This window comes from Schistocerca gregaria, chromosome 10 (assembly GCF_023897955.1).
Source record: "Schistocerca gregaria isolate iqSchGreg1 chromosome 10, iqSchGreg1.2, whole genome shotgun sequence".
In the NCBI taxonomy this organism is placed as follows: domain Eukaryota; kingdom Metazoa; phylum Arthropoda; class Insecta; order Orthoptera; family Acrididae; genus Schistocerca; species Schistocerca gregaria.
Genome location: NC_064929.1, coordinates 74,024,297 through 74,036,338, shown reverse-complemented (window position 1 = coordinate 74,036,338; position 12,042 = coordinate 74,024,297). Strand labels below are relative to the sequence as shown.

General features: G+C 40.8%; 1 protein-coding gene across 1 annotated transcript in view; it reads left to right on the top strand.

The window, feature by feature from the left end:
• LOC126293593 (histone-lysine N-methyltransferase 2D-like) overlaps positions 1-12,042 on the top strand; it is a 435,002-nt gene that overhangs the window by 401,325 nt on the left and 21,635 nt on the right. Inside the window, exon 17 of the mRNA XM_049986869.1 lies at positions 790-1,103. Within this exon, the coding sequence (XP_049842826.1) occupies positions 790-1,103 (314 nt within the window). The remainder of the gene's footprint in view (positions 1-789; positions 1,104-12,042) is intronic.

Sequence of the window (12,042 nt, the reverse complement as noted above, 5' to 3'; positions counted from 1 at the left end):
TGAACGTCGCTCAGGGAGACCTCCAGCTTGAAAACAGACAGAATGTGTGTGTGCTCTTGTGAGATCAGACTGACATTTAACAATAAGGATGATGAGCAACCTGTTAAACCTTGACAAGATGCCCTTTAAAATCTCACGAAATGGGTAAATTAAGTGAGACTGGACATTGCAGAAAAGTAGATGCCGCATCCAGACAACATCCTAGGTCACGCAGCCACTTCCGACACGGAATTTTTGACCTCAAAAAGCATGTCTGTTATTCCACAGCCTCTTATTCATCTGATCTGAGTCCTAGTTAATTTTTTCTTTTCCTGAAATGGGAAAACTTCTTAAGTGGATGTAATTTTTGGACTATGGAGAACATTCGAAAGAATGTGACAGGCATGTTGAAGGCCCTAGCAGTTGAGGCCTGTTAACAAGACTGGGAACAACCATTCCACCGGAGGGACCTACTGTGGAGGGGACAATATTGTTGTTTGGGAAATATAATAGCTTTGGTAGATAAAAAACCAGTCTTATTACTTTTCTCACACACATTTTTCCAAAAAATAGATTACTTTTCCCCCTGTGTGGCAGCAGCCTCAAAGTTTACATATGAATCTGTTAGTGATTCATTATAAAAATAAATTTTTGTGTCTTCTTAGCCAATGAAACTAGGAATGCTATTGAAAACGGAAACCCCTGTATTTTTGTCATCATTCTTAAACATTCTATTACCACAGAAATGTGCCATCTAGTTAGTGTCACCCACACAGACGGTGACAGAAGTTTCCCTCCGTGCGGTCGCAGGTTTCGACGCAGACGGCAGGAGCGTCGTGCCAGGGTGCGGTGCGCTCGTCGCCCCCGTGTGGGAGCGGCCAGCTGCAGCCGGCTCCCGCACCCACGCTGCTGCTGCTGTCGGGAGGACCGGGCCCGCCCCCGGACACTACGACCCACAGCCCGTCCTCCGGCCCCCAGCCGTCTGCCGCCGACACCACTACGGAAGGGCTGGCATCACCCTGCCCCGGACAGGGCGTCGCCGTCGCGTCCTCGAGTGGCACGGACGTATCTGGCATGCCCATGGTGCACTGCGTGTCCTCGAGTAACGAGCAGGAACCTGCTGGGTATGTAAACGAATCGTAACGTTCTCGCCACTAGCCCTCTCTTAGTCACTGGTCTGCTTCCCTAAGTTCCGTATGCCGTGAGGTTAGTCTGTACACCGTTGGAAACTTTACAGTTCATTGTCGCCTGTCAGACATTTCGAGTTTTGTCTCGTCGATGTAGGCTCTGCTGTATTCTTGTCGAGTGTGCTGCCAGATTATATTTACTGTCCTTAGGGTCAGTTTACGGCCCGAGTGACGAGCTGCACGCTTTGGGCCCTGGCGCCAAAGTGGGTGAAAGTGTACACGGGAAAAGGACACCAAAAGATAAGTCGCTTGTGTGGAAAAATCTTCTCGGACCGGTCCTGACTGTCTGCCTAGCTGCCTGTCGAAATCAGATGGTAGATATATTTTCCACAGTGATACAGAGTAACGGCAAGGCTCAGAATGTAGTGTGTAATATATAGTCGTATTTGTAAATTGAAATTTATTAGCAACAAAAGTAAAATATCACATAAGCCATTCACAATGTGGATTTCGACAGATGTTTGTCTGTGTTATGTCTGAGCTGAAGATGACAAACGAAAAGGGCGTCAGCAATTTATTACCATTTTGCTGAGATTAAATCTTTAATTGTAGTGTATACTGTTTTAAACCCTACATTTTGATGTTGTTATGAGCATGATTTTAGATACTTGTTTAGACTATAAATTCTTTGTAAAATCTCTGTAAGCTTTTTACCAGTTTGACTCTATAAGCTAATTTTTTGTAGAAGTCAATAATACTGTCAGTAGCCTTACATTTTGCCTTATAGGAAATCTGAAAATAGGTACTTGACATCTGAAACTGTTTGTTTATAAATTTCAGTGTTCATGTGGGACAGTGCACTACTTAATTTCTTCGTATGACATGTTGTGCCCTGTTTTACCAAATTAGTACAAACGGAAGATAGCTCTGCCAACTTAAGGAATTTCCATAAGATTAAGTATGGGGTGTCTCAGCTGTCTTTGATCACATTTCGTTCAGTGTTCCACATTTAAGTTGTCTTTCTACCAGTGCAGATTTATTGGTTTGTTGTCAACTCATACGATAGTGAAATTCATAACGAGGAGTGTGGAAAGCATAAACAGTCTGATCAGTGAAAGCTTTTCACAGTGTAATGGGATTTCATGAATGTTTGGCTTTCTTTAGCAAAGTGCAGGATCTCTCTCTCTCTCTCTCTCTCTCTCTCTCTCTCTCTCTCTCTCTCTCTGTCTCTCTGTCGGCCTGTCAGTGAAACACAATATTAATATTATAGTTTTTGAACTTGTTTCATAGTTTTTCATATACGTCTTCCCGTAGCAACAAAAGCACACATCTGACGGCTTAGGTTACCTTTGCATGCTTCCATCAGCATAAATTCTGAAACACTGTATATCTGCTTCTCAGGAAATCTATTTTGCTTGGATAGAGATTTTAACTGTTTAGTTTCTGGTGCTAGGCTGCTGATATCAGGATCTGTGTACAATCTTCTAGGAAACATCTCAATAATTCTGTTCTCAGTGTGACATATGGCATCAGTTTGCTAAGACCTGTCACAGAACCTCATCCTGAGTGAAGTGGACCGCTTTTTAGACACTGGTCACGGGATTCAGACCCGTCAATCCAGATTTCCTGTTTCGACATTTTCTGTAAATTACTCGAGACACGTGCCAAGATGTTTCCTCTGAAAAGTTAGGGCCAGTTTACTATCCCTTCCCCATCCAATTTTAGCTCACGCTCAGTCTGTACCAATTTATGCAAATTGGAGGGTTATTTCATAAATAATGCATAGGTTGTCAAGAAGGCCAACATTGACAGGCGAGAAAAGTATGTGAAGTTTGTCACATACACATTGTGAAAATTTTCAGAAATTACATATGAGAAATTTCCTGTAACCACAAATTTTCCACAATTGTCAGTGATCTAAAGTCTGCATAACAATTTAACCACAAGAAATATTTCTGCACAGGAAGACCTCACTGTGTAACTATCTAGAGAAGTAGAAGCAGTCCAACAAAAGATAGAGTTGATAGTGGAGCTTTTTTTTCTTTTATCTGTAGTAGCCAGTCAGTTTGATGCATCTATTGAAGCTCTTCTTGGCACGTCGTCTCTTGATGCTCGTGTTGGGATCTGAAGCCAATGGTCATTTAATAGTTTTTATGGCTTTTCACCAGCATGAGTGACTAGCATTGTCAAAGATTCACCTTCCATTGCCAGTGGTTTGGGGTGACAGTTTGACAGAGCTACTTGTGCTGGCAAGACATCAGAAAAATCTGTAAACCACTCTTGGCCAAAGATCCTGGCATGTTCACCAATAGACAACAAATCATTCAGTGAGATGTCAGTTAATGAGATTTCAAAAAAAGTAATTTAAGTGGTGGTCCATTGAGTGGAAAAGCCCAGTTTTCCAACAGAGTGAAAGAGAATCTGAGATTTCACTGAAAGATGAAGCAACCAATTTTCTTCACTAACAGCCAGCAAGAGGTGGTTAGTTGCTGTTGGGGAAAAATGCAACAGCAGTTTATTATCGCGACTTCACCAAGAAGCGTTACAGAAAAATGTGCAAAACCTGTTCTGAGTTGATTGGTGGTGTGTTGTCTGTATTTCATTATATCTACATGTATACTTCATTTGCAATTGTGCAGTGTGTGGGTGCCTTGTATCAATCTGAAGTACGTCTCATCATATATTTACATCTTTGCCACTTTTGTGATCCACTTACCACACTTACTACATGAAATTTAAACCTAAGTGTTTACATTATTATTTCACCAGCTCTATAACATCTATGATATATGGAATAGCAGAAAAGTTCACACCACCTCATGCAACTGCTCTTACACAGCATGCCACACCTTTATACAAGGGTTGTAACTTTAATTGTGGCAACTATTTATTTACAGCTCATACAAAACAGATATGGATTTCAAAGTTTTACTGACCTTCAAAGTGGTCACGAGCATTGCGTATAACCCGTTGCCAGTGATGTGGAAGTCGTAGGATACTCTTAGTAGTGCCAGTTGTGTTGACAGTTCGTGCGGCGCAGTCTGTTGCCTGACCAATTTGTAGCAATTCTGAAGCGAATGCCGTGAAGTGTTTCTTTCAGTTTAGAAATCAAGTTGAACTTATGAGGGCTTAAGTCAGGGGAGTGCAGTAGGTGGTATAGCACTTAGCAGCCCCATCAGTGAAACAAATCAGTAACAGCTTGCACTGTACGTGCTTGAGTGTTGTCCTGCAAATGATGGTCATGTCCTGCAGAAAGTGTCACCACTTCTGTCTCTATGCTGTTCATTTTTGGAACACAACCTGCAACCAGATTGGAGACAGAAGTGATGACACTTTCTGCAGGACCTGACCATCATTTTGCAGGACAGTGCTCAAACACGTACAGTGCAAGCTGTTACAGATTTGTTTGACTGATGGGGCTGCTAAGTGCTATACCACCTTCTGCACTCCCCTGACTTAAGCCCTTGTAAGTTCAACTCGATTTCTAAACTGAAGGAAACACTGTTACAAATTCATCGGGCAATAGACTGCGCCACTCGAACTGTCAACACAACTGGCAGTGCTAAGAGTATCCTACGACTTCCACATTGCTGGCAATGGGTTATACACAATGCAGGTGACTACTCTGAGGTCAGTAAAACTTTGAAACACATATCTATTTTATACAAACTGTAAATAAATAGTTGCCACTATTAAAGTTCCAACCCTCATATTATTGGCTGGATTACAACATCCCAGAGAACTTGCAAATGATCTCATGTCAAAATTTCAATTGCAATAAATAATGTTTTAATAGACAAAAGCAGAATCATTTCATTTAAAAATTTCCCAACAGCTGTGCACCAGTTGTCATCAAACTTCTTTTCCCTCTCTGTTAGCAGATAGAGTGAGAAATAAGTTGCTGTTTATACACACTGTAATTGGATGGATAAAAAAAATCTACTCAGCAAGTCGCAGCAAGAGAAAACACGAATAAAGGTATTTACATTTGCAAACTTTCAGAACCAGTGGTTCCTTCTTCTGGCAGAAGGATCGAAATGGAATCTTTGGGTCTCATTCCATTCAATAAGTCTCCCCTGACACTGCAGTTTGTGTGTTTTTTCTGAACTCTCCCCATTTCATAAACCTCACCAATCTTTTTCCTTCTCCTTCAACTTTTCTGCCATAAGATGGAGACACTGGCTCTGAAAGCTTGCAAATTTAAATGCCTTAATATATGTGTTCTGCTACCAGTGCTTGGTGAGTATTTTGTACTTATCCCGTTACAAAAAATGATTATTTTCTCTGGTGTGTTTATACAAACTAATATTTCTGATCGTGTGCTTGTGAATGTTACACGAGATATACTTCAGTCTTGTTTCGCAGTCTTCCTTGAATATAGATTTTCCAAAGTTACTGAACAGGGCATCATGGCAAGAGTATTGCCTCTTTTGTGAAGTATCTAGTTTGTTTCCTCTGCTACAATTTCATGTGGGTTCTACTGATCTGTTACAATCCTAGCAACACATTTGTGAAATAAGTTGGCATCTGCTGTCGTGCCTCTTCGATAGGGTTCCAGATGTGGGAACAGTACTCTAAAACAGCCAGATGTGCACCTTTCTCTACTGATGCACCATACCAGAATTCTTCCAACAAATCTTCAGTTTACCCTTTGCGCTATCAATTCCACACACTCATCCCACTTTGTATCACTACGTACTGTTATCCTGAGACATTTAAATCGTGTTACAGGCTGCACAAGTTTACCAGTGGTCTTACAATTGGGCACTATCTAGTTCTTTCTCTTTGTTATCAACCAACAATGTGTCTCTGCCAGCAACAGCACCATTGACCAACTAATTTAAGTAATTTATGTATTTTAATAAAACTGATGGTCCTATTTTCCTTCCTTGGGGCATTTGATGTTAATTTTACTTCTGTCAAACATTCAACATCCTGTAAAACATCTTCACATATCTGTTATCACTTGACACTGTGGTACAGTGTCACACGCCTTTCATAAAAATATGGGAAGGATGAATCTAGTTGCCCACCTGTATGTAGTATTTACAAAATCCCACTAGTGTCTTAAGCAAAAAGCAGTATAAATATGCCTAGGAAGTATCACCTCACAGTTTCTGCAGCAACAAGAAAAATCTATTAGTCTTCAGCTTATTCCAAAAATTTTAACAGCTTTTGTGTGAATGTTGTTTTACTTATGTGGAACAGCTGTTGCTACTATTTCCTGAGAAATTCGACAGATGACTCCAGATTTTATATTGGACAGAGTAGTAAAGCTGGTAGAAATCAGTCCTGGAGAGTGGGGAAATTATGTACAAGCGTTATAAAAACATGCTGTGAAACAAAGAAATATGTAGAAAAAGGGTGTATTATTTTTGAAATGATCCTCATACTAATGTATAGAATTTCGACATGTCAGTTGCTCTGTTTTCATTGTCATTGCTTAAGACAACTGTCTGCACATGTGCTTAATTAGAAACTTGGTTATAACTATAGTCTAAACAGTTTCATAACCAGAGGTATGGATGTGTTCTGTCAGTGTTACATAGTGACTGCCCCACTCCTTTCTGTTTGTATCATGTTTACTGTAGTTTAATTCTTCTGCTTACTACATTCTAATTTTGAGTATGCATAAAGGTACTTAGCAGTGCATTGTGCAGTACGTTTTGCATGCAAATTGCAAGAAACACATCTAAAGCTCCAAAACTCACTTCAGTAGGTCAGAACTTAACACATCAGTTGACAGTGTGTCAGTCACCAACACACTTGAGGGTCTTTTAAATGTTAAGTGTGCCGCAGTATGTATTGTATTGTATGAAACTGGGGAGAGCCTTCATTCCCGCCATAGCCCTCGGTGGTTCACAACACCACAACAGACTACAGTGCAGTCAACTCGCCCCACCGTTGCCCCACATCGAACCCAGGGTTATTGTGTGGTTCAGCTCCCAGTGGACCCCCAAGGAATATGAGTGTAACCCCAAATGTTTTCCATATGAGTGTAACCCCAAATGTTTTCGTGATAGAGTAATCATGGTGTACGCGTACATGGAGAAAGTGTTTGTGTAGCAATCGCCGACATAGTGCAACTGAGGCAGAATAAGGGGAACCATCTCACATTCGCCGAGGTGGATGGAAAACCGCCTTAAAAACCATCCACAGAGTGCCTGGCATACCGGACCCCGACACTAATCTGTCGGGTGGATTCGTGCCGCCTGGAAAGCAGTGCGTTAGACCGCACTGCTAACCGGGCGGGCTGCCGCAGTAGATACTTGACTGCTGCGAGTTTAGCTGTGTTGCTTAGAGCAGGAATTTAGATGTGTGTGGTATTTTTAATGTTTTCAGCTTGTTACTACAAAATACAGTTCACTAACAAAATGTTTTATTTAAAATTGGTATCTGCTGCAGAAAACTACATAATAGAAATAGATTGAGTTTCTTGTACCAGTACTATGTCACCATTGGTTCTATTGTGTTGAGGATTCTTCATTTCACTTACTTTCCAGAGCTCAGGTGAGGCACAGCCAAGATGTTACATGTGTTTCCTTTTGTTATTCATCTTAGTTACTATGCAGCATCCAGTTAAATACAGCATTGTATGGAATGTTACGATTTTTGCTGAGATAAAAGCGTATTACGTAGACATTGCATGTATTTTAGGACAATGATTGCTGTATGTGAAGTGTAGCTAATATTTTGAAACTTTATTTAAATAAGATAACAGAGCAGTATGTATCACAATTCTCAAGATATTGGTTTTTATCTATTGGAGGGTGCGTGCATTTGCACCCAGTGTTCTGTACGTACACAATGTGTAATGTGGCCTTAACACCCATTATATTTCATAAACTGTTCAGGGTATTGAAATGAGGTTTCTTATGCAATTGCATGCAAATAAGTGTGTGTGTATATATCCGTCTGACATACCGTAAACAAGTAGTCTTAACACCCGTTGTATTTCATAAACTGTTCAAGGTATCCAAATGAGGTTTTTTGCAAATGATAGCATACAAAGAAATGTGTATATAGCCATTTGATTAATACTCAAAACTTTTTTATCTACTGGGATATAGAAGTAACTATACAATTTTTTTTATTTTTTATTGTAATATGCTTCTTTTAACAGCATTTAATGCTGCATCAGAAAAGAAGACTGTAGTGTTGCACATGCTAATATTTGCGAATTTATGTGTTGGATGCTCAGCTTTTGTCAAAATTTGGGACAAGAAGTAATTGCCAAGTAACTGAATGTTTTAATTGTTTCAGTTTGTGTCAAGATATTTTGTTTATTTACAACCTTTAGAATGCATTACAGCTACATGAAATTATACCAGCTTACCCACTAGTGTCTCCAGCAACACTACTGCAATGGTCTTTATGTAGAGATCTCTGATATTACACTTCAGTTTCGTTTATCTTGTGGTGCCAGTACCAGTTATAATTGCCATCACCATCTTCACGAGTTCTTCCCTCTGTGCGACCACAACAGCATGCCGTTTTCTCAGTTAAAAATAAAGATGAAAACAGCAACACAAATAAAATCACAGCAGCAAACGTACACAGACTGAACAGTGGAAAGCTGCTGAGCACTCAGGGCAGAAATGTGGCTACTTGGCCACTAAGTGCCTCGTGGAGAGACCTGAGCAGCACCCTGCCTTTATACGTCGAGAGCACAAAGGCGTGGGCAGGAGATGATGATGTTCTCACATCTATAGCACCTGACAGAAGAATCAAAGGCATTCGTAAATACATTCTGAGCACCCAAGGCAGTACCAGCGTCGCGCATTAACGTGTCCACAGCAGTCAAAGAGTTAATAAGCGAGGCACTGATTAGTGTAAAGGCACATAAAGGAGATGGAAAATTGTTCTAACTTTTTCTTGAAACCCTTCTCTGGAGTAAATGCACCTCATTTGCTTACATTCCGAGACCTTGTTTACAGTGGTAGGGTAAACCAGGAAATGGTAGCCTGAGGGCTGGTGATGGAGAAGAGATTGTCCCATGGGAAATTATTTGGCAGGAGGAATAAGAAGTATGGGGGGGGGGGGGGGGGAGATATAAGAGGGAACAGTGTACTGAGAACCATGCAGAAAGAAAAGGCGTAATACATGGGGAACATAAAGACAAACATCCAAACAGAATGGGCCATAAAGAAATAATGTAAAAGAGCTCTGAGAAAGTCTGTAAAGTAATGTCTGATTTTGATTACATAATGCTGCAGTTGAAGACATAAAGCTGATGTATGAGTCTCTTCCCATTTTTAACAGCTTTGTGTAAGATGCCACCTCTAATATAACACTGTAGTAATGAGATGTGATAAAATAATTCTGGGAAAATATACAGGTTGTTCTATAAAGTATGATTTTAACGATTTTGATTTATTGATGGAAACGTGCTACAGGACTGGGACAAATTGCAAAATATCTACAAAACCATAAGTTTTTTGCTTTATTATTACAAATGCTGTATGTGTCCACCACTAACTCTGTGAACAACACGTAGACAATAACTAAATTTGCAGTACGCACAATATAAGGTCTCTGCACTGAAAGAAGCCACTGCAGCTGTTTTCCCTCTTTGAGCTCATTTATGTAACTAGGATCTTAAGAGGTCAAGAATGTAGAGCAGTGTCTCAGAGTCCCTTGTGCCCTGTACAACAATGACTGCTCTGTGTTGATGTCGTATTGGAATATGAAATTATTAGATTCCTCCTAAAGTTGTGGAAACAAACGTGTCAGTGGAATTTCAACATAGCTCATGCTTGTCACCGTGTTGTCCGCAGAAAGATTTTGCTACGCATCATTCCATAACAAATGGCACAAAACATTCTTACTTAATTTATTTCACATTCAACAGTGTATAGAGGTTTCTGTGATCCTTATACATGCATGTTATGCTGGTTATCTTTACATTAAATAAGAAATATTGCCTCATCAGAGAAAATGAACAGTGATAAAAATCTCAAGTGTTTTGTCTCCTGTAAGAGAGTGTTGACAAATATTGACACGCTTCCTTTTATTACCAGCAGGAAAAACCATCACTGATTGTAGTTACTACAGTTCGAAGACAAAAAGTCATCTTCACATTCACCATAGAGACATATTTGAAACTGCAAGTTCTCAGTGGCTCCACTGAAAAACTTGCCAAATTCTCTTGGCTCTTACATTAGAAGTGTGGCGTCAGACTCTTACTCTCACACAGACATCCTGCATCTGACATAAAATGTTTATCGCCGCAGATGGTGCAACCTCTAAACACTGACAAAAAGTCTGCTGGATTACAATCATTGACTCAGAGATGTGTAAATGTAGCACACAGAAAGCCCCTGTGAAGTGGAGACAATTGGCTTTGGACAGAGGGTATAAATGTGTTAGATTCGCAAAACAAAATATGCACACGGTGTATTTGGCCAGGAGTCCCCTTATGCAGAGTTCGGCCACGTGGTGCAAGTCTCATTATCTGACGCTACTTCGGCGATTTGCATGTCGACAGTGGTGAAATGACGACAAGGATGACACACGCACCCACTCCCGAGTGGAGAAAATCACCGACCAGGCTACAAATCAAACCTGGGGTCCTGCAATTAAGAGTCAGCAGGGCAGACGCAAGCCCACGAACTGCTGACAATAGAGTTACAGACCAGCATGTAATGGTGTTTCTCTAAAACTCTGTGCCACATCCATTCTTATCAACAGAAATTTCCTCCACAGAATGTTAGCCATGTTGTGAGGTAGAATATTTTTTATTAAATCATAAGAGTAATTGTAATAATGTAGCAAATTGTAGAAAGAAACTTTTAAAGTTTTATGAGTATTTTGCAGTTTGTCCTTGTTTCATAGGTTGTGTCCGTCAACAAATATAAATGGTTGAAACTGGTTCATTCTTTTTGAAATGCCTTTTGCCCTAATACACTTTATTGAAAAGCATGGAGAAGTTGAGAGGAATACACACAATGAAGGAAGTCACTCGGCTTACTGATTGTTAAATTCATTCTCAAAGCAGAGGAATTCTGTAGAAAAACCCGTACATTTTTCCTGCGCTCTTTTTTAAAGAATGTTTCCACATTTGCATGCTGTACTTCTCTTGTTATTGATTGTACCGGTTGTAGCCAGTAGCAGTTTGTGAGTGTGTCCGTGCCGCTGTCTGACGCATTACCGATTATTCTGCCCTCGGCAGGCTGTGGTTGGTGAAGGAGTGGTTGTGTTCAGGTACCAGGTAACCCCTGGCTCGGCCGCCAAGTACCCTCGCCCCGATTCGTATGCCGAGCCGCAGCCGCAGCACTACCGGCAACAGACCCAGCAGAGCGCCGCTACGGGGCGCAGGAAGGCCGCTGACGGACACCGCCACGGCGGCCCAGAGGGTGAGGTTCTGTCCAGTTTAAAAGCTGTCAGGGTGTTGCTGCTGTTTTGTGAGCCTTACTGTTAGTTATAAAACAGAATGAATCTGGCTCACACCTACCTCTTAGGAATAGTGAGAAAAGCTTCCGTGAAATTGAGGAATACGTTAACGGCGAATACAGTGTGTACCTGAACCCCACCGACAATATTTCAGACATTGTTCAGGGATATTTTTGAGTTTTTTCGCTGTAAAGGACCTGTGGTCTAAGTTGAAATATTACGGAGTAATAAAGTAATTAGATTTACTCAGTTTATTAAGCCAATTGCCTTTGCTTTGGTGAAAATACCATAGCAAAGCAAAAAAGCCTGTAATATGCAGTAACAGAAATGTACAAAACAAACAGAATAATGCAAAAGTACTGTGATGTGGTTGCCGTCACTCCGGGAGTAGGTCGACATCGCGTTATCAGGCTGTTCTTACATCGTGTGAGGTACATAATGGCTGATTCTTCATCGATAAACTGGTCGACACTGCTGTTTGTGTACAACTGATGTTGGTGGATAAACAGGCCGAAGACAGGATTGAACGGTACTGAATGCGAGC